Raw genomic sequence first — 24304 nt, 5'->3', positions numbered from 1 at the left:
TTTGTCAAAATCACAAAACTCTACTACTATATCTCATGTAAAGTTTTTCATAATTGGTGTATAATTAATGATTTTTTTTTTGTCGAAAAGAAGGTTGAAACTTGACCATTGGGCCTAAATGGGCTGATCGGTAAGTAATGGCCTTCTTTATCGAATGGCTAAGTGTGTCAAATGGGCTAAAATCATATTAGTAAACAAATATTAATTTTAATTTCGAAAGAGAGAGAGAAGCGTCTCTTCAAAAATATTCAAATCTCACATTTCACCCCGCTCTCTCTCTAAAAAGATCCCGTCGCCGGCGATAAAAGGAAGAGAGAGAGAGAGAGAGAACTTCGAAACTCAGAAAGCTTCGATCTTTCCAGAGTGTAGTAGCATCAGATTTCGAAATTACACTCTCTGGATTACAAAATGTCCAGCCGCCACGACAAGGAGAAAGGCGTGAATGTTCAAGTTCTTCTCCGATGCAGGTTACCTTTTTCTCAAATTAGGGTTCTGGGTTCGATTTTGAGTCTAATCCCACTTTGTATTTATGCTCAAAATTGAAGCTTTTTGGGTTTGGATTCACACTTGTTTTTTGTTTTGTTGACAGGCCGTTTAGTGATGATGAGTTGAGGAGCAACGCTCCTCAGGTTCTCACTTGTAATGATCTGCAAAGAGAAGTTGCTGTCTCTCAAAACATCGCTGGGAAGCACACTGATAGGGTTTTCACCTTTGATAAGGTAACACAAAGTGGCTTAGCTTAGGGTGCTGTTTACAACTTAAAAGTCAGATACTTGATGCTGTTTGCCTTCATATTATGGTGAATAAGGGGGATTAGTTAAAGCTAAACAAGTGTTTAGTCCAGTGAATTTTGTTTGAGTGTGTATAGGATTTGCTTAGTAACTGAACCAACAACTAGTTAGTCAAAGGGTATATGCTTGGATTTCACAATCTTGTGTGTAAGGAGACAAGTGTGCTTTGGTGTATTTAGCTTGTTTGGTTTTGTAAAGTAGAATGTGTTTTAATAATGTGACCGTTGATGGAATTTAGTGATTATCTACATGCTGAAGGTGTGTTGTTATGTTGAACACAGGTGTTTGGACCATCAGCAAAACAGAAGGAATTGTATGACCAAGCCGTTGTTCCAATCGTGAACGAAGTACTTGAAGGTTTTAACTGTACAATATTTGCTTATGGACAGACTGGTACAGGGAAAACATATACAATGGAAGGAGAATGTCGAAGGTCTAAGGTCTGTGTTATATTGCAAGTGTGTTTATAAGGTTTTTTTTCCTGATGTAAGCTGTTTACACAGGGCGGGCATAGTGGAGGTCTTCCAGCAGAAGCAGGTGTTATACCTAGAGCTGTGAAACAAATCTTTGATACGCTCGAAGGCCAGGAAGCTGAGTACAGTGTCAAAGTCACGTTTTTGGAACTCTACAACGAAGAGATCACCGATCTACTTGCTCCTGAAGATATCTCCAGAGTTGCTTCTGAAGATAAACAGAAGAAACCGTTGCCTCTGATGGAGGACGGCAAAGGTGGCGTTCTCGTTAGAGGATTGGAAGAGGAGATCGTGACGAGTGCTAATGAAATCTTCACTTTGCTGGAGAGAGGTTCCTCTAAACGGCGAACTGCAGAAACATTCTTGAATAAACAATCTAGGTAATGTCCTTCATGTTTATGTTCTTTGCACTTTCCTACATGACACGATTCTTTACTTTTCAGTCGATCGCATTCTCTCTTCTCGATAACGATACATATCAAAGAAGCTACTCCGGAAGGTGAAGAATTAATCAAGTGTGGGAAGCTGAACTTGGTTGATTTAGCAGGATCAGAAAATATATCACGTTCTGGTGCTAGGGATGTAAGTAGTCTCTCACTCTTCAACTGAGTTGGAGAGTCTTTCTTCTCAATTTCTAGTTTTTTTCTCTGTGTAGGGACGCGCTCGAGAAGCTGGTGAAATAAACAAAAGTCTTCTTACATTAGGGCGAGTGATCAGTGCTTTGGTAGAACATCTTGGACACATTCCTTACAGGTTTAAACTCGTTTTCTGTGTGTTTTCTTCTTCTTTATGTTAGTGATTATGTAGCAGTAGTGTTCCAAGCTATGCTGAGTTCTATAACTATGTTTTGCACTGAAATTTAGGGATAGTAAGCTCACCCGCTTACTACGTGATTCACTTGGCGGGAGAACGAAGACATGTATCATAGCAACAGTTTCACCTGCTGTTCACTGTCTCGAGGAAACCTTGAGTACTCTAGATTATGCACACAGGGCAAAGCATATTAGGAACAAACCAGAGGTACTGTCTTTTGTTATCCATTCATCGATTTCAAGCCTCTATTTTATTTTTCTTGTTTCCATTTAGGCCAACCATTCAAAAACGACAACTCATGTTCGTACTCTTGTATATTTATTTTTGGCAGGTTAACCAGAAAATGATGAAGTCTACTTTGATAAAGGACCTCTATGGTGAAATAGAACGACTTAAGGCGGGTAAGAGCAATCTCAGTGTATCCGTGGGTAGAATTTGCAGGGGTGATAAATGTACTCGTTACAGAGTCTTGTGCTCTGACCTTTTTTATTTGTTTCTTTTAGAGGTCTATGCTTCCCGGGAGAAAAATGGTGTTTATATGCCAAAAGAGAGATACTATCAAGAGGAGAGTGAAAGAAAGGTATTGAGTTTCTGAGCACAATTCAGATTTTCTCTTAGGTTGAAGGAACACAATGTTCATTTGGCATAGGACATGGTAACCTCATCATCTCCTTACGCCACCCCTTTTTTGCTCCTTTTGTAGGCAATGGCCGAACAGATTGAACAGATGGGTGGTCAGATAGAGAATTATCAAAAGGTTGGTTTCTTCTTACTCAATAGATCAAAACATATTTGAAGTCTATTATTTACATATTTTTTTCTGACCAGAAACTTGAGGAATTGCAAGACAAGTACACTGGTCAAGTGCGGGAGTGCTCTGATCTGACCAGCAGGCTTGATAGCACCGAGGTATTGGTTAATTCCTTCTTTTTATGGGCTTTAATGCTTTATAACTATGCTCTGATGCTTTTATTGTGCTATCTAGAAAAACTTGAGCCAAACCAGCAAAATGCTTGCTTCCACAGACGAGGAACTGAAGAAATCTCAATACGCCATGAAGGAGAAAGATTTCATTATTTCAGAGCAGAAAAAATCTGGTAATTTCTAACTCATTACCTTGATCAAATGTTTGAAAAGTTGTCTCTAACATGCTTATGCATTTTGCCAGAAAATGTACTGGTTCAACAAGCTTGTGTTTTACAATCGAACTTGGAGAAAGCTACTAAAGAAAATGAGTCATTACACCAAAAAATTGGTAAGTGTTTTGACAATTCTGGCTGTCTTTTTCATTAGCAATGTCATTAAAGTTGTTAATACAAGGTCATTTGGTGCTGTGCAGGAAGAGAGAATAAGCTCAGTGCGGATAACAGGAAAGTGGTAGACAATTATCAAGCAGAACTTTCTGAACAAATATCCAATCTGTTCAGTATGGTTGCTTCATGTCTGTCCCAGCAAAATGCTCAGCTTCATGGTGTTAACAAACTGTCCCAATCTCGGTTAGAGGCACATAACAAGGTATCACCTGTTTTGTTTCTTGTCTAAATTATATTTTAAGGGCAGCACTAAATGTTGACACTATTTGCAAATTTGTTTGTTTAGGCCATTCTTGAAATGAAAAAGAAGGTTGGAGCGTCAAGGGATTTATACAGTTCTCACTTGGAGGCAGTGCAGAACGTAGTCCGCTTGCACAAGGCAAACTCAAATGCTTGTCTTGAAGAAGTTTCAGCGTTAACAACTTCAAGTGCATCTTCCATTGATGAGGTAACCCCTTTGTCAATCTCTTTCCTTTTCTTTTGGTGGGCTCCAATAGTAACTCTCTTGTGGATTACAGTTTCTTGCTTCAGGAGAGGAGACAACGTCCTCGTTATTTGATGAACTTCAGAATGCTCTTACGTCCCACCAGCGAGAAATGGCTCTCTTTGCGAGGGAACTGAGACAGGTCAGTGCACTGAGATATATAACATTGTCTTAGAGATTAACAAAAGCTATTTAACTGGATTGTTTTTTTCCTAATAAGCAGAAGTTCCACACAACTATGGAGCAAACACAAGAGATGTCTGAATACACAAGTACGTTCTTCCAGAAGCTTATGCAGGAGTCTAAAAACGCTGAGAATCGTGCAGCGGAGGCTAATGATAATCAAATAAATAGCATCATCGATTTTCAGAAGACTTACGAGGTCATAATACTACTACATCTCTTCAAGTCTTGCTTGAGTCTATCTATAACTAGCATGTGTTGTGTGCAGGCTCAGTCAAAATATGATACAGAGAAACTTATAGCGGATCTAACTAACCTAGTCTCATGTCACGTTCGTCGCCAACACGAGTTGGTTCGTTGCTTATTCTTTCATTTGTTTCTGATTGTCTTCCATTTCATGAAGCATAAAGACTGTATTGTCTTTTTTTACCTGGCAGGTGGATTCAAGACTCAGTAACTTTAAAGATGCAGTCTCGTCCAACAAAACTTTCTTGGATGAACACGTCTCTACCGTAAACACTCTGGCTAAAGACGCAAAAAGAAAATGGGAGACGTTTTCCATGCAAGCTGAGAATGATGCCAGAGAGGGTGCTGATTTCTCTGCGGCGAAACATTGTCAAATGGAGTTACTGCTTCAGCAATCGTAAGATCATTAGCAAACTACTTTTGAGTTATACAATCTTTCAGTATTGTTTTTTTAACCTTTTCATCTTTCTATGCGTTAGTGTTGGTCATGCGGAATCAGCTTTCAAACACTGCAAGCTAACTCATGAGTCTCTAAAGGAGATGAACAGCAAGCAAGTCGCAGATGTCTCTTCCCTTGTTAAGTCTGCTTGTGATAACAACGAGCAGCACGACGGTGAAGTGGAGTCTGCAAGGACTGCTGCTGAGGAAGATGTAACCAAGAACAGCGATGAGATCATCCAGCAAATTGATGGTAAGTTCTCTCTTTCTTATGCGATGATATCATTATCATGACAGTTCTAAATTAATATCGTTGTAATGTTTCAGGCATGTCAGAGGATGAAAAAGTGTTTGTATCACAAATCTTGGAAAACGTCAAGACGCATGAAAAATCACTTGAGAGTTTCCAACATGATCATTGCTGCCAAGCTAGATGCATTGAGGATAAAGCTCAAGAAACTTTTCAACAAAGATATATGGTAAGTTGTTTCCTCACAGAATAATTAATAACATTACTCTCTTCACTCTTAAGAAGAATCTTATCACCAAGTTCTTCATTTGGTGAATTACAGGAGTATGAGCCCACAGGGACAACTCCGTCAAAGAGTGAGCCAGACGTCCCAACTAAAGACACCATTGAATCACTACGAGCAATGCCAGTGGAGACATTGGTTGAAGTTTTCCGTGAAAACAACTCTTATGAATCCTTTGCGGCCAAGGAATCTAAACCCCAACAGCTAACACGGTCGCCTCTCTCACAAGTCAACTAGGGAACCACCTCTGTGTACACATATGTGAAAGTATGGGATCAAATCAATGAAGAGTTAGATGCTTCTGACACATCTTGTGAGTTTTATAAGTCCTTAAAACTAATCCCTTGTGGGATTCAGCTTCTTTCACCTACATTGAAATATTCAACATTGTATAATGTATGTTTTCTTATTTCAATAGTGGAATATTTGACAGCAATCTATGATCTCAGAGCTGGTTTGTTCAAAAACATAACACAATGCAAGTCTTAGACCCTTTTAGCTCGTGTTGTTTATGCTGTGCATGCATATACTACTTGACCACTTTCTATATATGACTCAACCATGAAGATGCTTTCAAATCCCAACGATGAACATTTTAAGTGGAAAATCAAGTAGCATATGTTATATCAGAGTCATTGTGCCACTCAAAAGATTCATTTCTCACAATACCATGAGAATTTCTAGAGATCATGAGCATGAGAGATTCCCATTGAACCCTCTTTTACCATTTCAGAGTGTAATTATGAACATCTTTTAGTTCGTGCTAGTTTTCAAATGCTTTACAACTCATCAACTATGTGTTTGTATATAAAGCTTAAAATAACATGTTTATGATATTGGTGATGGCAAATCTTGTATCAATATATCAAGCTTTTGGTATTTGGTCATTCATTTTAGAAAGTGGAACATCAATAAAAGTGGAGTTATATACATTTTTTATTCTTATTTCTTCAATCAAATATATGGTAACAATTGGTTAAAGATATTGTGGTAGGCGTTAGCTTCAAGTAGAGTCAACTCGAGATTTAGGGATACTTGGGCAAGGTTCACTTGCACAAAAGATGCAAGCACTGTCTATGTGGGTGATGTTTCACAATTATAGCAATGGAAGCATTATACAACTATCAAAAAAAGTTGTGGAGGTATTTCTGGTTTATATAAAAAAAAGAAAAATATATGAGTTTGAAGCATACCTGAAAATTTGGTTTTGTATGGAAGGCAAGTTCAGTGCTGAAAGTGTTAACTTGAAACTGTGAGAAGAATCTTTGCTTCACTTTTCGGCTTTATTATGTCATGGCCTTTTCTAGTGAAGGCTCAAATATAACTTGGACATTAGGTTTATTATGTCTCGTGTTTTGTCTATGACTGGTCTTGTTTAAACCGGTTCTTGATTTTTATCTATCTGTTCGATACATGCAAATGAATGTTGAAATATTTCTATTTAACATAAGTGTCTCACCTTTTTTTTTTAACTGGAAATAACAAGAGCTTGGTAATCAACAAATATAATCTCAAAACATCTTTAACTAATCTTATAATTACTATAGTTAAAAATTTGGAATTCTTAAACCCATAACCTCTTCCAATCAAGAAAACATTTTTTTTAGTTCTCTTTAGTGTCACATAATGAACTTAGGACATACATTAATATTCTATATGTGGCCACTGTTGATGTGTAGCGTGAAATTTCCGTCGAATTCTTGTATACTTTTCTGATTATTTACCGAGACTAGATTTTTTGTCGGTATATAATTTTCCAAGAAATTTACGACAATACGTTCCAATAAACTACGAACAAACCTTTTGTATCAGAACTGTCTGATGAGATTCCAACAAAATTCTGTAGTTTCTGACAAAAAGGTTTCTCCTAATATTTCATTGAAGGATACACTTTTCTTGTAGTGAAGTGATCAAAGTTACCAAAAAATTATATTATATTATGACAGTAAATTCAATTTATATATTATGCTAATACCGGATATATAGGAATTTTGTATACAGGAATTTGAAGTGCGAACTTAATATAAAATGTGCTCACTTGGCCAACTAAACAAGAGCAGCCATGATTTCACTCATCTGGTGTAAATGATTATATTATAAGATAAGAAGAATTATATACTTGAGGAAAGAACCGTCACATAAATTATGAAACAGTTATAAGAAAATTCAAAATAAGTTATGAAACATAATCCAGCAGTGCTAGTAAACTAGAATATATTCACTAAAACTATGGATAATTGCATTTGAGAGAGCCCTAGAAAAGAGGAGTTAAACTGCCGACCAAAAACATTAACTTTCAGTTTGAATAGAACTATAAAAATATTAAAAAGATAAAAAATCAGCTTCCGGGTATTTTAAATCATTCAGATGTGTATATCTTTCTAATTATAGTTAAGAGTAAAAAACTCCACTGGATTAACATTATCCTAAAACTTATCTATTTTCTGTTATCTTCCTCCTCATTTTTAGCCTATATAAACAATACAACAAACTATATTTTTCACCTATCAAATTCTCTCATTCTTAGTATACACCAGTTCTACACACACACAAATATCAAACACCACTCAGATCCTGAGTTTCTGGATCAATGGGTATCTCAAATATTGTTTCTGTGTTATTATTGCTTGTACTACTCAGTTTAAGCAGTAATAACATCAAAGGGGTTGAAGCTTTTCATCATGTTTACGAAAATTTGCAATCTCAATCAGTCGAGTCAGTGAATCATCTTCACAGAACCGCTTTTCACTTTCAACCTCCAAAGCATTGGATTAACGGTACACTGATCTCTCTATTTGTTCGTATATAGTTTACCTAGAAACATTTGTTTCCTTAATTAGGGTTTATAATGATCGCTTTGATACTTAGATTTTAAGTTTCTGTTAGGTCTTCATTTCTTCAAATCCAATGTTTGCTTGTTATAGTATGCGTGATAAAACGATAAAACCAGCATTTCAATGAACGAAACAGATAAACTTACAGTATTCTTAGGGAGAAAATCAGATCAGTATATTTCCTAATTATTAATTATACGTATTGATAAATATACAGGGAGATAAAATATATTATATATGCATTATTCATCTAAAGTGATTGCGAATTAGAAAAAAGAGTTTTGTCTAGAAACACAGCAACTATAATATGTAGACTAAAGCATAGGCTATATACACTTTTTCGAATTAGTACATAATTCAACAATAGAAAGCACATCATATATATCACGTGAGAACGCAGCTATGCTTATTTTGTATATAAAAACTGTGCTTTTATCTTTCTTTGTGAATGTGTATCCATATCTCTTTCAAGAAATATATCTTGTTGCCAATGGGGAAGATCTGTGTGGAATGTAGAAGTTTTATATTTGTGAAACCTCAAATCATTTTAATCTGATATAAAAAACTATTTTATTTTCATTATCCAATAACATATATAAAACCCTATTGTATATAGATAACAGATTATTAATATCTTAAAACTTTCAATAATTCAATCGGGAACCAATTATAAAATATAATTATGGTGAGGAGAGAACGATCGTGATCGAGTAATAAATTACACTTTATCCTCCTTTATTCACGTTTTCTTAATTTCATCTACAAGTTGTTGTACCATATAATTTCATTCATGTGATTCTTTTGTATCGCGTATCCTCTTAACATATCTTATTTAAAAATCCAAATCTAATTTTGATGAATTCAGCATAATCTAACCTCGTTTTCCTTTGTTTTGTGTGTTTTCATGTGGCATTCTTGACAATCACAACAGATCCAAATGGTGAGTTTATCAGAAAATACATTTGTGTAGTTCTCAATAATATTTTTAGATGATCTAACTTGAGTTTTCTGAAAACAGGTCCAGTATACTACAAAGGTTTTTACCATCTCTTCTACCAATATAACACCAAGGGTGCGGTTTGGGGCAACATCGTGTGGGCACATTCGGTCTCCAAAGACTTAGTAAATTGGGAGGCTTTAGAACATGCCCTCTATCCCTCCAAATGGTTTGACATTAAAGGTACATGGTCCGGTTCAATAACAATCGTACCGGGAAAAGGACCGATTATCCTCTATACAGGTGTTAACCAAAACGAAACTCAAATCCAAAACTACGCAATCCCAAAGGACCCCTCAGACCCATACCTAAGAAAATGGATTAAACCAGATGATAACCCGCTCGTAATGCCAGACTATACCATGAACGGTTCAGCTTTCCGTGACCCGACCACGGCATGGTTCTCCAAAGACGGGCATTGGAGAACCGTGGTTGGTTCAAAAAGAAAGCACAGAGGGATTGCTTATATCTACAGAAGCCGAGATTTTAAGCATTGGGTCAAAGGTAAGCACCCGGTTCACTCCAAAGAATCAACCGGTATGTGGGAGTGTCCTGATTTCTTCCCGGTTTCCACAACCGATTTCCAAAACGGTTTGGACTTGGATTACACCGGTTCGAACACAAAACACGTGTTGAAAGTTAGCTTGGACATAACCCGTTTTGAGTATTACACGGTGGGGAAGTACGATCCTAAGAAGGAGAAGTACGTACCAAACGGTGATACACCCGATGGTTGGGACGGTTTGAGATTCGATTATGGTAACTTCTATGCTTCCAAGACATTCTTTGACTACAAAAAGAATAGAAGAATCTTGTGGGGTTGGGCCAATGAATCGGACACCGTTGAAGATGATATCTCCAAGGGTTGGGCTGGTCTTCAGGTTATATATCTTAACTATATTAATAGTTTTATAAAAATTCATTTTTTTTCTTAATAGTGATTAAATTTTTTGTTTAGGTGATTCCGAGAACGGTGCTTCTTGATGCAAACAAGAAGCAACTAGTGTTTTGGCCTATTGAAGAAATAGAGTCATTAAGAAGTAACTACGTACGAATGAACAACAAAAACATCAAGACGGGTCAACGCTTAGAAGTCAAAGGAATCACTCCTGCTCAGGCCGATGTGGAAGTGACATTCAACGTCGGACAATGTCTAGATAAAGCTGAGGAATTCGACCCGAGCTACACATTCAAACCGTTAGATTTGTGTAAAATAAAAGGCTCGAATGTGACAGGTGGTGTTGGACCTTTCGGTTTGATCACATTGGCCACTCCTGATTTGGAAGAGTACACTCCTGTCTTCTTTAGAGTCTTCAAAGACACTTCTACAGATAAGCCTAAGGTTCTCATGTGCTCCGATGCTAGACCGTACGTTCCATAACCCTCTATGAATATGCTTGATATCCTCTATATATTATGCTTTTTATTTAATGATTCTAACATTATTGAAACATTTCGTTATAGTTCATCGTTGAAGCAAGACAGGGGTCCACTCAAACAAGATAGGATGTATAAACCATCGTTTGCTGGCTTTGTGGATGTTGATCTATCTGATGGAAGGATCTCTCTAAGGAGTTTGGTACGTGTATAGTAAAAATGTTTGATATTATTATTTCTTTGCTTGTTGATGTGATATGACATGAAATGGAATTTTTAATTTACAGATTGATCACTCGGTAGTAGAGAGCTTTGGAGCTTTAGGGAAAACAGTAATAACGTCAAGAGTGTATCCAGTGAAAGCAGTGAAAGGGAATGCACATTTGTATGTGTTTAACAATGGAACACAAACTGTAAACATAGAGAGTCTTGATGCATGGAGCATGGAGAAGCCTTTGCAGATGATGAATAATGGAGCTCTCTAATGTAGACTTTAATTAACTCTCTCCTTTATCCTTTTCTTTCTTATAGTGATGGTAAAGTAATTGCGAGATAATTTGATGTCATTAGAAAGAAAAACTATGTGATTTTCTGTTTTATCAAGTATGATTAGTGCATGTCCGCACTTAATATATGTACTGTACCTTTCTACTGATAACTCAATAAACAACAAGAATCTGTCGTTGGATACTTGGATCTAAGTTGGGAAATGTTGTTTTAAACAAAAAGATAACCATCTATTAGCATGGTTACACCTAAATGCCATTTTTCGTTTATGATATTAGTATTTATTCGATACTACAATGAAGACTACAATACATGAACTTTTAATGGAAACACAAAAATAGATCATAGATAAATGAGCTTTGTTACCAACTCAGCCGGATCTTCTTGGTCTCTCTAAGCTCTGTAAGAAAGAGGTTTGCCGCAATGGTCCACTAAAAATAGAGTGGCACAAATCAAATGTGGGTTCCTTGTGTTTGCTAACAAACGATATATAAAACCTCTTAATCCTCTATAAGAGTTGCTTTCTATACACGTCAATGCTAATAGATTCCTTCACCCACTGATAAAACCCATCAACGTTCTTATTCGGTTATTTACCAGTAACGCTTTTGGAATCGTGAAAGCCTTAGGGTTTAGGATGTTTTTTTAGAAGAGATGAATGATTTTGCTTTCATTTAGTCTTTTAACATCAAAATTTGACTGAAACGAGTTTGTCTTAAAACACTAGAGATGTCTTTCAAGAGAAACACAAAAACATAACATAAATAAATGAGCTTCTCGGGGGAAAATTAAAACAGATCATTTGGTCTTCTTCTTCGGCCTCAACTGCAAAAAAAAAAAAAAAAAAATTAGAAATTAATAATTCATCACCCAAACTCTTAAGTAAAATTATAAGGCAAACAATCAGAGGCAAACCTGGTTGCTGTGGCCACACTTCTTCTTCCTGCAGTTGACAGCCCTTGGGTGCAGACGAGCATAGCACCTAAACCAACACGTCACTCAACATGAGACACGACGAAACTACTTTACCGACAAGATCATACTTAGATGAACAAGAACAACTCAAGTGTTCTTACTTGCGGCAGACCATCTTGTCTTGATTGTACTTACGAGCCAAAGCCATTAGAGAGGGCTCAATGATACCTCCTCTAAGTCTCAGGACAAGATGCAGAGTCGACTCTGTTTTACAACCCAAAACAAAAGGTTTCATTTTTAGATAATCCCATCCAACTAGAGAAAAACAATCAAAGAGAAAAGTTTTTTTAACCTTTCTGGATGTTGTAGTCAGCCAAGGTGCGACCATCTTCGAGCTGCTTACCGGCGAAGATCAACCTCTGCTGATCCGGAGGGATTCCTGAAAACAGAGGAATGCAATTTATAAGAAATGCCAATTTCTTTTTTAAAAAGACAAAAGCAATTACCTCCTCCTTCTCCTTCGCCGCAAGTCTCAAAACAGAGTTGATAGTGTAAAGAAAAAAATATTATTTGCTAGGCTTTTGCGTTGAATGTTAGGATGGGCCTTCGATTCTAAAGCCCACTAACTTCTGGACATAGAAGTTCAATAAATAATAATGGAGAAAATTCAAAACTATAATTTTGAAGTATTACAATTCATCTACCATTAATGAAAAAATGAAAAAAAAATACAGAAAGCAAAATCCTTAATAAGCAAATATTTTTCAAAAAAAAATTAACGCAAATTGCAGTAGTTACAAACAATTAAAATCTGCATAATCTGAAGTTTTATGGTTTTGAATCTTAAAATATGTGATAAGAAAATATTAAATTGTAGTTCGTGTGGATTGAATGTACATTTGTTCACTGCGGAAGTTGCAAAGTTTCTCTTGGTTTTTTTTTGTTCACCTCTTTCTCGGTTATCTGATACTTAAATTTTTTTGTGTAATTACGAATTTGAGGAAATATGGCAGTCTTATAAAGTAACTTATTATAAGTAAATTCGCAAAAGTCGTAGATTAATCATTGTAGAAAAATGTGGTTCAAAAGCATTGTTCTGACAAAATGAAACAAGCTAAAACTCAAAAAAAAACATTGCTCAGACAAAAAAGAAACAAGCCAGAAACTCAGAGCCTCCTTCCTCTTCTACCACCCTTTCGGCGGGTACTGTCAGTTGGGATTGGAGTAACATCCTCTGCAACAAACAACAAACACAACGTTAGAAATGCTTAAGACATGTTAAATAAAGATCCTAGTTGAAGGTTAGATGATGGTTTACCAATGCGGCCAATTTTCATGCCAGAACGGGCAAGAGCTCTGAGAGCAGACTGAGCACCAGGACCAGGTGTCTTGGTCTTGTTTCCACCAGTGGCACGGAGCTTCACGTGCATAGCAGTGATTCCAAGCTCCTTGCATCTCTGAGCAACGTCTTGTGCAGCAAGCATAGCTGCGTATGGAGACGACTCGTCCCTGTCAGCTTTCACCTTCATTCCACCTTTAATAAAAAACAAAGCACAAAAATTGAAACTCAGAGACTAACAAAGAAACATTCAGACCAATAAAATAGATACTTTACCGGTGATACGGACAAGGGTTTCACGTCCAGACAAATCAGTAACGTGCTGCACAAGTAGAGACACAACAATGTAAGCTTCTTGTATGAATGATAATGAAATCTCTTTTTTGTTCTAGAAAAAAAAACTTACGATGAAAGTGTCGTTGAATGAAGCGAAGATGTGGACAACACCGAAGACTTGCTCTCCATCACGAACAGCTGGTCCAAGTGTCACTGTCTCCTCTTTAGGCTCTCTCGTCTTTCTCCTCGACTATATACAACATAACACTATCTTTCATTACACTTTCTACGATAAACTCAACCTCAGATCGTAAACATACAATCATATGTATACTATAATCAAATGTGAAATAATCATAGAAATGAGAAAACTTTTGACAAAGGTTTACCATGGTTTAGGGCAAGTAAAGGATATGAAAGAGCCTCTTGTTCTTGTAGCTTACGCCGTCACGGAGTTTGGAAAGAAGAAGAAGATTGCAGAGTCAAGAATCGGTTTTATACTAGGGTTTAATACTTTTGGGCTGAATCTTCACTATTGGGCTTCATTAGCTCCACCCAATTTAAATTACCAGTTTGTTGATGCCTCCTCAGCTAGCAACGTCGCCGTTTCTTGAATTTGAAGACGTACAAAAATACATGAGGGCTAGGGCTGGGTATAATATTCATACCCGAACTATTTACCCGAACTGACCCGAAAAATAGGATACCCGATCCGTACCGAAAACCGAATGAGTATCCAAACATAACCAAACATATAATTATATATACATATAATATTATTTTAAATTATATTTATAATAGTATTAATACCTAAAATTAAAATTATAAATCAAATATATTAGTTGCTTTAGGTATTTATAGATAAAAATAGATGTTTTGGATAAAAAATACTCAAATAACTTTATGTATATGGATATTTTCGGACAAAAAATAATCAATTCGAGCCATATAAATTGAGTATTTTGGGATTTTAAATTATTTTAGAAAAGTTAGAGTAATTTGGATATAAAATACCTGAATCGAATCGAGTAGTTTGGTTATTTCGGATAAAACCCGAACCAACCTGGATCCGGGAGGATCCGGCTTGAACCCAGCCCGGTTTTTTGTAATACCCGAATGTGATCATTTTTCAAAATCCAAAAAACGATATCCGAATGGATATTATCCTTACTCGAATGTCCATGCCTAACAAGGTTGTGGTTTTTGAAGTAGGCTTTAATATTTCGGGTATCGGTAATGTTCGTGTCAGTGATTTCGGATATCCTTTTAAAACCCCCAAATTGGTTTGGATCGACTCGATTTGGTTTCTGAGGTATTCCGAATAAGATATTAGGTAATTCGGATAAAGAATTGTGAAATGGATGGTTCAGTTCAGACATTTTGAATAAGATTTTTTTTCTGTTCAATTTAGTTTGGATCTTTGGTAAAATTCCCATGCCTAGAGGAAAAGCCTAAATATGATGCCTTAGGCCGCTCGGCCAAACCATCATTTGGTGGAAGATCAGCGAACATTGGTTTGACTTTGGGTCCTGGACTATATCAATGTTGTATAAACTATAGACCAGACTGATTCTTACATAGATGATGATGCCAAGACATTAAATACAAGGAGAAATAATGTCAGACAATGGATTCAAAAGAGTATAGTTTCTATGAGACACGAGCAAGTTCCACGGCTCTTTTGAGTGCTCCTAAGAGACTTCTCATGATCCTTTCTTCTCCCGGAGGTGCCTTATCTTTCTTCCTCCCATTACGCGTCGCTCGGAACACTGGTCCTGAGCCTGAACCACTCTCTGTGCTCTGGTATACCAAACAGTCTATGTAAACCGGAACATCTGTTTTGCCTTCATCCTCGATCACTATGAATCCTAACCTCGCTCCTCCACTTATTCTATCCACCTGCTCTAGTTTGATTCGTATCATCAGTAGCCAAAACTTGTTGACATTTAGATATTGATCCATAGAAAATCACCTTGAGAGGAACAGGAAGAGGTATGTTGGCTCCTTGGCAAAGACTGTTCGCCCACTGTTGCAACAACAACAAAAAATAATATAAGCAAAAATCGCTAGAAGGAGGGGTCGAACCTCCCACCTTGTGGTTAACAGCCACACGCTCTAACCAACTGAGCTATTCCAGCTTTGCATGTTTTACATTTCAACAGTTTACCTGAAAGAGAAGAGTCTCGAATCTTGCAATATCGGTATCCATGGGAAGCTTCATGGTACCGAGTGACACACCGTCTTCCTCCACAGGCAAAGCATTTGCGACTACAAATGTCCTCTTCATTTGCCTGCGTGCGGCGTTCTTGGTGCTCGCTGCGCCATTTGTCGGAGGAACGAGAAGCCGAAGAGGGTTGGAGGGACGGAGAAGGAACTTAGCCGGAGATCGGACGCTCGCAGTAGACGGGAAAAACAGAGCCGCTGCTGCCGCGTAAGACATTTTGGTGGTGACGAGAGGATGTGAGAGATAAGAGTTTTAGAGGATATGAGTTGAAACATGATGACACGTTGTCGGAAAAAGACTTGATGACGTGTTCTGTCTGAATCCGTTGATTTCAAGGGGCCGTTTTGTAAGTAAATATTCCATTATATGTAACAATTTAAAGTTGAACAGAGAGATTAAATCAACCTTGTAACTTTTTTTTTTGGGACTAATTCGAGTCAAAAACAAGTCCAATAGTAGTAACAAGGATCAGTACAGAGTTATGGTTCTTCATCATGGTTTACTAATCAATCACTTTGGTCCTCAGAATCTTCACTTCATGGATTGGCCTGAAAGTTTACAACAGAAATGTTTTTTTCATCAAATCGTTTGGTTTTCCCATGGATCAATTCTCAGTTGCTTTAGAGAGAGAGAGAGAGAGAGAGAGAGAGAGAGAGAGAGAGAGAGAGAGAGAGAGAGAGAGAGAGAGAGAAACTTTACATGTCGGTGTTATTGGTTTGGACACTACCGAGCCTCTTGATCACCTCCATACCACCACTTACCAGACGATCGTTCAACCTTAAAGTAGCACTCTTTTCCACATTTTTCTTTACAATCTACAAAACAACCATTTGAAAAAAATTGAAATCAAAGAAACATTCCACCGCTATCTTACTAAAATTTGGGACGTTATTGGATTAGATGATGTTGAGAACCTGATGTATCTGTAAGCGTTTATGCTTGTTTGTGTTTTCTTCTCCCCTTCTAGGCTCGTAGCTAGGTTTTAATTGATTTGAAAACATTTTATTTTATTTTGTTTGGATGTTTTTGTTGTTCTTTACCATACCTGGCTCATTTTGGAAGGAGTATCAAAGAAGGTCACAAATCGGATCATTTCTCTTTAGCCATCCTCGAATTCTATTTACTTGACTAGTCTTTCACATGTGCTCTGTAATACTTGTATTGCATACATATGGGATAATTTTTTACACAAAAAGGACTTGTATGTTATGAGAAAACGAGCTTGGCTTGACGGATTACAAGAGAAGCGTCATCATGTCTTTGACTAGTGGCAAACCAAAATGAGCAAAAATTTATTGTTCAACATGTAACATTCAGAACTTCATCTACTACTTTATAACATTCAGAATTAAATTATGTTTTTTTTGCATACCTACGTATGCCAACTTCATAATTTTAAATATGATATTTTTAGCTTTCTTCTATTTTGAATTATTAGCTGAGACCCAGTAAAGTGGGGAAAGTAAGAGCAACATTATTGCTAGGACAAAATTTTGAGTTCTTAGTTTTTTTTTATTATTATTTTTATACTAAGAGACAATGTTAAGAGACAATAGTAAAAATGCAGATTATTGGTAGAAACTTTATGTTGTTTCTTAGTAAATAAATTATTTATGTTAATAAGTAATAACATATAAAAGATGTGTTTAAGAAAACATATAACATTTAAATTGAAAACATAAGAAAATTACAAAGTTGCCAAAAACCTTACAAAAAAAAACTTGAAATTATAATGCCAACCTAATCTCAGTGTTTTCTTTCTCAGATTTCAACTCCAATTTGATGTTAAGCAGGAGGATATTGAGATTTAGAAACTTCTTTGGCTGTTGTTCAAAACCAGCAAAACCATCAACTAGGAAAGAGTCTCGCATGTTACCTCCAGGAACATGCAGAGTAAACCATAACAGCATCAACAACCATAGTAGTGGAATGAAGCATAGAAATAATGTACGTGCTATCCTATTGGAATTTGGAATTTGACAAAGCCATGTAAAATCATCAATGGCCAGAGTTTGATTTGCCGGATAAACAGAAGATAACACAAGTTTGGACATAGTGAATAAGAAAATAACTTAACTCCAATGCAAAGCCAATTAAAAAAGCTTTAAAAAGATAAAAGTCTTTTACCTTTTTAATCCCAATCAAATTCAGCCTGTCGTCATTCCCAGTAGCCATAACATCATCAACAACCATAGTAGCAAAAAACTCATTCTCTCCCACCAATAAGCTTAGAGGAAAGAGTAGTAGCAGCACATTTAGCCAACAGACCTTTCTTTTCCTCCACACTCTTCCCCTCAATACTAACAGCGAGTTCTTTAACTTTCTCAATTGCCTATATGGTTAAACAGGAACTTATTATTAGGGTAACAAAGAATCCAGTAATTGCAAAATGTAAAAAAGAGAAGTAAACACAAACCAAAGTGCTCGCAGTACGATAACTCCTAATCAGATTCTGAGAGTGAACACCATCCTCAACAAACGGCTTAGCCTCCTTCAAAAACTCAGCTGCAAGAAGAACAACTGTAGTCGTCCCATCACCTACCTAAACAACCAACAGAACCATCACAGGAAAAAAAATCATTAAAACTCAATCACCATTTTAAGATCTGCATAACCGAATCACAATCCCTAATACGAACATTAAAGATCCACGATCCAGCTCAATTAGGCAAATCCTCACCTCTGAGTCTTGAGATTTGGCGATATCGACGAGGATCTTAGCTGTGGGATGAACAATGTCGAGGAGCTTCATGATGGTAGCGCCGTCGTTGGAAATGATGACGGATCCCTTATCGTCGTGGATGAGCTTGTCCATCCCTCGCGGCCCGAGCGTGGTTCGAACCACATCGCCGACCGCCGTGACGGCGTATGATTTGCGGTTGCTGTTCACGAAAAAATCCAAACAAAGTAGATTCGGGAGAGCCGCAATTTTCCCCTACTCGATTTGGACACCTAATCTGCAGCTGCCACATGGCACTTAAGGACGGAGGAAAAAACTTCTTAATTAAGAGACGTTTGTATTGATTTTCATTGTTTTTGATTTAATTTTTGATCCATAAATACTAAGATATGGGCCTAAGAAGTGCCGATAATGATGCTCTAAGAAGCAACAACTCCTCTTATTCCCGGACTCTAACAAATCAACTAAACTAAATATTAAACACTTACAGGCTCATCACTGATTAGCTGCTAATTATTTCTAACCAGTCATTACTTAAAACCAGGACTATATAAATACTTGTCCACCTTCCATTAGTCTCCCACCACAAGTAGAAAACACTTCAATACACAAACAACACACTTCTTCTTTCTTTGAATCCCAATTGCAAGAGAGAATGGCGAAAGAGTCCACCACCATTGAGGTTGGCGAGCCGAGCACCGTGACCAAAAGTACAAGCCATGAGAAGAAGAAGGGCTTTGTGGCAGCAGCTGCAGGAGGAGGCCATAAGAGAGGTTTGGCCATATTTGATTTCCTCCTCCGTTTGGCGGCCATAGGAATCACCATCGGGGCTTCCTCCGTCATGTTCACCGCCGAGGAGACACTGCCTTTCTTTACTCAGTTCTTACAGTTCCAAGCCGGTTACGATGACTTCCCGACATTTCAGTAAGTCCATTTACATTTTCTTAATATATATGCTTACTAATTTACATTACGTTTTACACAATACATGTATATACTAGTATATTTTTAACTATGGTTATATATACTTTTTAATAATTTACTCTTATAGTTTTAACTGAAATCAAATATTAAAATTCATGTTATTGTGAGTAGTCATGTTCCGATTATATATAGCAAAGTTGTGTAGTTATCCATTTTAAACTTTTCAAACTAATGACTTAATGAAATATATACATGTAAATCTTTTTGAAGGTTCTTTGTGATAGCAATAGCCATCGTAGCCAGCTATCTCGTCCTAGCACTTCCCTTCTCCATCGTAACTATTGTACGTCCACTTGCGGTTGTACCCCGGCTCATCCTCCTCATCTCTGACACCGTAATATCCACTTTTTATATCCAATTTATTTATTTATTATTTTAATTTAATTCATTCTGTTTAATTTTATGTATATTTCAAGGTGGTCTTAACACTTACCACATCAGCTGCTGCTGCGGCAGCATCAATTGTCTACCTTGCACATAACGGCAATGCAAACACCAATTGGCTCCCTATTTGTCAGCAATTTGGTGACTTCTGCCAAACCGCGAGTACTGCAGTTGTAGCCGCTTCTATCTCTGTTGTCTTCTTCGTCCTTCTCATAGTCATCTCAGCCATTGCCTTAAAAAGGCATTGATTTAATATTTTCCACTTGTCAAGATGGAAAAGGGATCTAGTGTCTTCATGTATATGTGTGTAGCGTGTGCTTTGTGTAACATGAGAGTTATAAGTATATGGTATCATTATGGTGTTAAAAATGTAAGTTCATATATATATTTTAAGAAGATTTGTCTTGGTTCAGCTGAAAACAATGAAAATTTGTGAGGATGTTTATACAAATGATTTTGCATTCGAACCATCATCCGAAATCACTTGCCAAATTTATCAAACAAACTAACATTTAGTGTATTTGCATCTAGATAAAGTAATCGTATGTTAGAACGAAGATTCTGTTCTTTTAATAAATTAAAACAAATAAATATTGGTTTTAAGTTTTCAAAATAAATAAGTCATTTTATATTTAATTATTTCGATCCATTTTTTTCTAGTTTTGATGGAAAGTCTTGTCTCAACAAAAGGAGAAGCATATAGAATTTAATAGAAAGCCTGAAAGTTCAATAGTTGACTAATCAAAAGAGTTAATAATCGGTAATGTCAGCTGGGTTATCCTTATGTTTTAGATAGCGAAGCTACAGTTAAAGAACATGTGATCTCTATTTTTTCTGGAAGATGCTTCAAAACTGTAATTATTTTCTAAACCCCAAGATATATTGCAAGTGACTGATTGTTTATGCATGAATAAGTTAATAACCATACGAGGATGCTTTGCTTCAAAACAATGGAATGGAGTCATTCAATTAACAAAGTTCGGGTTGGTTGTTTTATTGGCATGTAATAAAATGAAAATAATTAAAGCTCATTTGCCTACATATGTATGCCAACTTCATTACACTTCAATTGTTAGCTCAAAGCCAATCAAGCGGGGAAAAAGTAAGAAACAACAACTCCTCTTCTTGGACTCTTAACAAATCAACTAACCTTAGTATCAAACTAAAACACTAGTCGTTAGTTAGCTACTAATTGTTCCTAATCAATTACTGCTTAATACATTATATAAACACTTGTCCATCTCCCTTTGGTTTCCCACCACAAGTCCAAAGCATTTCAACACAAACAAAATACATACACTTTTGTATTTCTTTAAACCCCAATCGCAAGAGAGAATGGCGAAAGAGTCTACCACCATTGACATTGGCGAGTCAAGTACCGTGACCAAAAGTAGAAGCCATGTCGTGGTTGACGAGAAGAAGAAGAAGCGCTTTGTGGCAGCCACCGCAGGAGGCGGCTACAAGAGAGGTTTGGCCATATTCGATTTCCTCCTCCGTTTGGCGGCCATAGTAACCACTATCACGGCTTCCTCTGTATTTCTGTAATGTACACAGCCGAGGAGACTCTTCCCTTCTTTACTCAGTTCTTACAGTTCCAAGCCAGTTACGATGACTTTGCCACATTTCAGTGAGTCCAAAATTTCATTTTCTTAACATATGCTTATTAATTTTACATCATGTTTTTATACAATAAATGCTTATAGTTACTTTGTTCAACTTGTCCAGCCATTAGTTAATGAATTAATGATATAGAAATGTAAATCGTTTTTGAAGGTTCTTTGTGATAGCCATAGCCATTGTCGCCAGCTATCTCGTATTGTCACTTCCTTTCTCCATCGTAACTATTGTCCGTCCACTTGCCTCCTTGCCCCGGCTTATCCTCCTTATCTCCAACACCGTAATTTCACTGATAAACCTATTCTCCAAAGAAACAATATTTTTTTTATTTCATATTAATATATTTTCTTTTATGTTATGGTGAAGGTGGTGGTGACGCTTACTACATCAGCGACGGCTGCGACAGCAGCAATTGTCTACCTTGCACATAACGGCAATCCAAACACTAACTGGCTCCCCATTTGTCAGCAGTTTGGAGACTTCTGCCAGGCTACTAGTAGTGCAGTTGTAGCCGCTTCTCTTGGAATTGTCTTCTTCCTCCTTCTCATTGTCATCTCAGCCATTGCTCTAAAACGACATTGATCTCATAATTTTCAACTTGTCAAGATCCTTATGGGCATAGGTGTTTTTCTTGTGTTTGTTTGTGGCTTGTGCTTTGTTGTATCATGAAAATGTAAGTACAATAGTATTCTATATGGTATGAAAAAATGTAACTAGAATTGTTTATGTTTTAAAGAAATTTGTGAAGGTTTTTAGAGGCATGTGGATTTGGTTCGGATGTTTCGGTTGGTTTGGTTCACATAACATTTTGCCGAATTGAACCAAACAAAAAAAACTGGTTCAGTTAACATTCAATTAATTAGTTAACGAAAATTCCACGAAAACTAATAAAAAAATTTGGTTTCTACTTTGGTTAAAATTTTGGGTTATTATAATTTATTTCGGTCAGACTCGGTTATTTTAATTTGAAATTTGGTTAGTTTGATTCAGAATTTTGGTTTAAATCTGAGTTGAACCGAATTCATAACCGCACTTAATAAAATCTTTTTTGGTTCGGTTTGGATCAAAATCCCAAGTTCATTATAATTCTATCTATATATATGTTCTTGAATCTTGATTGATTATATCAAAGTCATCGAGACCAAAGATAAAACCCAACAAGCGATACAAAACCTAAAATTCCGACAGCTACCGTTAAAATGTCAAATACGGATTCTACCCTCATCTTCTTCTCTATCATCTCTCTCCTCTTCTCCATAAACTCCTCGTGTCTCCTCTTCAACTCCACTTCTCTCCTTCTCCCATTTCCTCTTTTACCCTCCATTACACTCCTCAAAATGACCAAACTATCCTTCCCGTTCAAATGCGTTCCCTCCATCTTCTCCACCCTCAGACTCACCTCCTTCACGTGCATCTCCTCCTCCCCGCACGTGACCACCGTGATCACACACTCCACCGACCCCACAACCGTCGCAAACTTCGCCTCCACTCCACCGCTCAGCCAGTTTCGCCGCACCGACACCGCCCGGTGACTAGACAGATTCGCCGCTCGTTTTCCGACGGGATCGATCACGATCCAGCTCAAAGTCAGCTCCTGCTCTAGATCACGACACGTGTCTTCCGCCCACCGTCCTCGCTTGATCGGCGTCGGCACCGTGTCCTTCGCGTCCACGAGATCGATCCTCAGAGGCGAGCTGCGGAACCACGCCGTCGTCGTCTCCGTCTTCACGACTCTGCTCAAAATCAGTTTCCCTCTGTAGTGTACATCCACGGCGGAGATCAGCTCCGGGAACGGACGGTCGGGATCGGAAACTGAACCGGCGGTGTCGAGGACAGAGTAGGCGTCGGAGAAAAAAAGGCGGGAATCATCGTCGGAGAAAGCGGCGGTGGAAGGCCACGTGGAGCGGCGGAGTTTGGACCAGAGGATCTCGTTTGAAGCGAGCTCGTGGAGGTGTGAGGAGGCGCAGGAGACGGAGGCTAGGGTTGGGCCGTCGAGACGCGTCAGGATGTGAGATTCTATGATGTGGTGATGGACGGTGGAGATTAAGTTCGTTACGGTGGAAGAGGAGGAGCAGCCCGCCATTTCAAGGTGGTTATACTCACGGTGTTAAGTGATTAGTTACTAGTTGCTGAGTGATTAGCTAATGGTGTTTGATTAATCAAGGAAAGCGATTTATATAAGAGGGTCGAAGCTATTGATTTGACAAAGACTCATGTTTTAAAATTTATTTACGACAATACCATTGCTGCAACGGGGGCAACTTGATATTTTCTTACATTATTTGTTTAATACTCTATATAATAAGATAACTGACCCTGAAAAGTTGGATAAAAATTAAATTAATATGATTGTCTCTTTGTGACATCTCATTTAGTGTATTGTTAAGCTCAAAATTAAGAACTAAATAGATGAACTTCTTAGATAACCATATATAGTAAGGTATATTATAAAATAGATCAGTGTGATAATTTTGTTGATTAATTTACTTCATGTTATAGCTACATTGGTTTATTAACTTAAGAGAATATTTTAGTTAACTTTTTCTTTTCATTTATCATGATTGTTTTAGAAATTGAATTGTACACGATTTAAGAGACTTAAATGAATTTTGTGACAAAAGTATGAAATAAGAAATGTCCATGCAAATAATACTTAGCCAAAGCATCACCACACAGACATTCGATTGCCGGACAACTTGATCCACTATGAAAGGGAAATTATGTATATTCTATTCAAGATATGCCCTTTGTCAAATACATTATTCAAGAAGTGGTATTGTTTGTCAAACTATATTTAATAATAATTAGAGTTGTTTGATTTTTGCAAGATGTTTCTTGAAATCATATAGATAAACACATATCTAAAACTTTAGAAAATCACATTACAAGGTTTTCA

At 37.1% G+C, this 24304-nt stretch overlaps 8 protein-coding genes, 1 non-coding gene and 1 pseudogene across 11 annotated transcripts; 4 read left to right on the top strand and 6 right to left on the bottom strand.

Annotated features, from left to right (window-relative positions):
* Positions 1-205: 205 nt before the first annotated feature.
* LOC106447345 (kinesin-like protein KIN-5C) lies at positions 206-5710 on the top strand. The gene is made up of 22 exons (XM_013889250.3): positions 206-467; positions 590-719; positions 1073-1231; positions 1295-1644; positions 1708-1846; positions 1920-2017; positions 2128-2284; positions 2409-2478; positions 2581-2657; positions 2781-2834; positions 2906-2986; positions 3063-3174; positions 3246-3332; positions 3417-3592; positions 3677-3838; positions 3909-4016; positions 4098-4256; positions 4326-4409; positions 4495-4700; positions 4783-4994; positions 5069-5220; positions 5314-5710. Exons 1-22 carry the CDS (start codon positions 409-411, stop codon positions 5509-5511), a joined length of 3030 nt encoding a protein of 1009 aa, XP_013744704.2. The 5' UTR covers positions 206-408; the 3' UTR covers positions 5512-5710.
* Positions 5711-7792: 2082 nt separating this feature from the next.
* On the top strand, positions 7793-10991 carry LOC106450213 (beta-fructofuranosidase, insoluble isoenzyme CWINV4). The gene is given in 6 exon segments (NM_001315702.1): positions 7793-8051; positions 9040-9048; positions 9127-9986; positions 10064-10473; positions 10570-10684; positions 10770-10991. Coding segments are annotated over 6 exon segments (1779 nt in total). The 5' UTR covers positions 7793-7864; the 3' UTR covers positions 10968-10991.
* A 671-nt stretch (positions 10992-11662) lies between these two features.
* On the bottom strand, positions 11663-12464 carry LOC106448896 (ubiquitin-60S ribosomal protein L40-like; the record flags this gene model as incomplete). The annotated part of the gene is made up of 4 exons (XM_022718706.2): positions 11663-11814; positions 11905-11971; positions 12066-12168; positions 12257-12464. Coding segments are annotated over 4 exons (405 nt in total), but the record flags the coding sequence as incomplete, so codon positions are not given.
* Positions 12465-12945: 481 nt separating this feature from the next.
* On the bottom strand, positions 12946-14069 carry LOC106450214 (40S ribosomal protein S14-2). Its single transcript, XM_013891863.3, has 5 exons — positions 13909-14069; positions 13650-13769; positions 13520-13565; positions 13223-13438; positions 12946-13138 (listed from the first exon to the last, which is right to left on the bottom strand). Exons 1-5 carry the CDS (start codon positions 13909-13911, stop codon positions 13071-13073), a joined length of 453 nt encoding a protein of 150 aa, XP_013747317.1. The 5' UTR covers positions 13912-14069; the 3' UTR covers positions 12946-13070.
* A 985-nt stretch (positions 14070-15054) lies between these two features.
* On the bottom strand, positions 15055-16016 carry LOC106447347. Its single transcript, XM_013889251.3, has 3 exons — positions 15687-16016; positions 15492-15545; positions 15055-15418 (listed from the first exon to the last, which is right to left on the bottom strand). Exons 1-3 carry the CDS (start codon positions 15957-15959, stop codon positions 15170-15172), a joined length of 576 nt encoding a protein of 191 aa, XP_013744705.2. The 5' UTR covers positions 15960-16016; the 3' UTR covers positions 15055-15169.
* On the bottom strand, positions 15584-15657 carry TRNAN-GUU. Its single transcript has one exon. It is a non-coding gene; the product is annotated as a tRNA-Asn (tRNA).
* A 1372-nt stretch (positions 16017-17388) lies between the features above and the next one.
* On the bottom strand, positions 17389-18784 carry LOC106354367 (T-complex protein 1 subunit eta). 3 transcript variants are annotated; one of them, XR_001271929.3, is made up of 4 exons: positions 18424-18784; positions 18160-18285; positions 17871-18075; positions 17389-17702 (listed from the first exon to the last, which is right to left on the bottom strand). XR_001271929.3 is itself a non-coding variant. In XM_048778508.1 (3 exons), the coding sequence occupies exons 1-3, from the start codon at positions 18556-18558 to the stop codon at positions 17950-17952; spliced, it is 387 nt and encodes a 128-aa protein (XP_048634465.1). In that variant the 5' UTR covers positions 18559-18784; the 3' UTR covers positions 17389-17949. The 3 variants fall into 3 exon arrangements, 1 of the variants encoding a protein (XP_048634465.1); XR_001271930.3 differs by having other exon boundaries at positions 17389-17619; XM_048778508.1 differs by having other exon boundaries at positions 17389-18075.
* A 209-nt stretch (positions 18785-18993) lies between these two features.
* On the top strand, positions 18994-20226 carry LOC106450215 (casparian strip membrane protein 1-like). Its single transcript, XM_013891865.3, has 3 exons — positions 18994-19347; positions 19618-19741; positions 19824-20226. Exons 1-3 carry the CDS (start codon positions 19079-19081, stop codon positions 20037-20039), a joined length of 609 nt encoding a protein of 202 aa, XP_013747319.2. The 5' UTR covers positions 18994-19078; the 3' UTR covers positions 20040-20226.
* Positions 20227-20464: 238 nt separating this feature from the next.
* On the top strand, positions 20465-22494 carry LOC106450216 (annotated as a pseudogene).
* Positions 22495-22511: 17 nt separating this feature from the next.
* Positions 22512-23730, bottom strand: LOC106450217 (probable F-box protein At2g36090). Its single transcript, XM_013891866.3, has one exon. The coding sequence runs from the start codon at positions 23489-23491 to the stop codon at positions 22541-22543; it is 951 nt and encodes a 316-aa protein (XP_013747320.2). The 5' UTR covers positions 23492-23730; the 3' UTR covers positions 22512-22540.
* Between the last annotated feature and the right edge of the window lie 574 nt (positions 23731-24304).

Source organism: Brassica napus, chromosome A4, assembly GCF_020379485.1.
Source record: "Brassica napus cultivar Da-Ae chromosome A4, Da-Ae, whole genome shotgun sequence".
NCBI lineage: Eukaryota > Viridiplantae > Streptophyta > Magnoliopsida > Brassicales > Brassicaceae > Brassica > Brassica napus.
Note: the sequence above shows the minus strand (reverse complement) of the source record. Positions and strands in the feature narration are given on the sequence as shown.

Bases quoted from the DNA above. Each gene is read 5' to 3' on its own strand.
- LOC106447347 (XM_013889251.3), bottom strand. From the start codon at position 15,959: ATGTCTTACGCGGCAGCAGCGGCTCTGTTTTTCCCGTCTACTGCGAGC. The intron at 15,546-15,686 runs GTAAACTGTTGA...TTGTTGCAACAG, and splicing joins TCGAGACTCTTCTCTTTCAG to TGGGCGAACAGTCTTTGCCA. The intron at 15,419-15,491 runs GTGATTTTCTAT...AAACTAGAGCAG, and splicing joins CTCTTCCTGTTCCTCTCAAG to GTGGATAGAATAAGTGGAGG.
- LOC106447345 (XM_013889250.3), top strand. From the start codon at position 409: ATGTCCAGCCGCCACGACAAGGAGAAAGGCGTGAATGTTCAAGTTCTT. The intron at 2,987-3,062 runs GTATTGGTTAAT...TGTGCTATCTAG, and splicing joins GCAGGCTTGATAGCACCGAG to AAAAACTTGAGCCAAACCAG. The intron at 5,221-5,313 runs GTAAGTTGTTTC...GGTGAATTACAG, and splicing joins CTTTTCAACAAAGATATATG to GAGTATGAGCCCACAGGGAC.
- LOC106450215 (XM_013891865.3), top strand. From the start codon at position 19,079: ATGGCGAAAGAGTCCACCACCATTGAGGTTGGCGAGCCGAGCACCGTG. The intron at 19,348-19,617 runs GTAAGTCCATTT...ATCTTTTTGAAG, and splicing joins GATGACTTCCCGACATTTCA to GTTCTTTGTGATAGCAATAG. The intron at 19,742-19,823 runs GTAATATCCACT...GTATATTTCAAG, and splicing joins TCCTCCTCATCTCTGACACC to GTGGTCTTAACACTTACCAC.
- LOC106450217 (XM_013891866.3), bottom strand. From the start codon at position 23,491: ATGGCGGGCTGCTCCTCCTCTTCCACCGTAACGAACTTAATCTCCACC.
- LOC106354367 (XM_048778508.1), bottom strand. From the start codon at position 18,558: ATGGACAAGCTCATCCACGACGATAAGGGATCCGTCATCATTTCCAAC. The intron at 18,286-18,423 runs GTGAGGATTTGC...TTGGTTGTTTAG, and splicing joins CCAAATCTCAAGACTCAGAG to GTAGGTGATGGGACGACTAC. The intron at 18,076-18,159 runs GTTTGTGTTTAC...TTAACCATATAG, and splicing joins ATCGTACTGCGAGCACTTTG to GCAATTGAGAAAGTTAAAGA.
- LOC106450214 (XM_013891863.3), bottom strand. The intron at 13,566-13,649 runs GTAAGTTTTTTT...CTACTTGTGCAG, and splicing joins CATTCAACGACACTTTCATC to CACGTTACTGATTTGTCTGG. The intron at 13,139-13,222 runs GTAAACCATCAT...TGTTTGTTGCAG, and splicing joins CATGAAAATTGGCCGCATTG to AGGATGTTACTCCAATCCCA.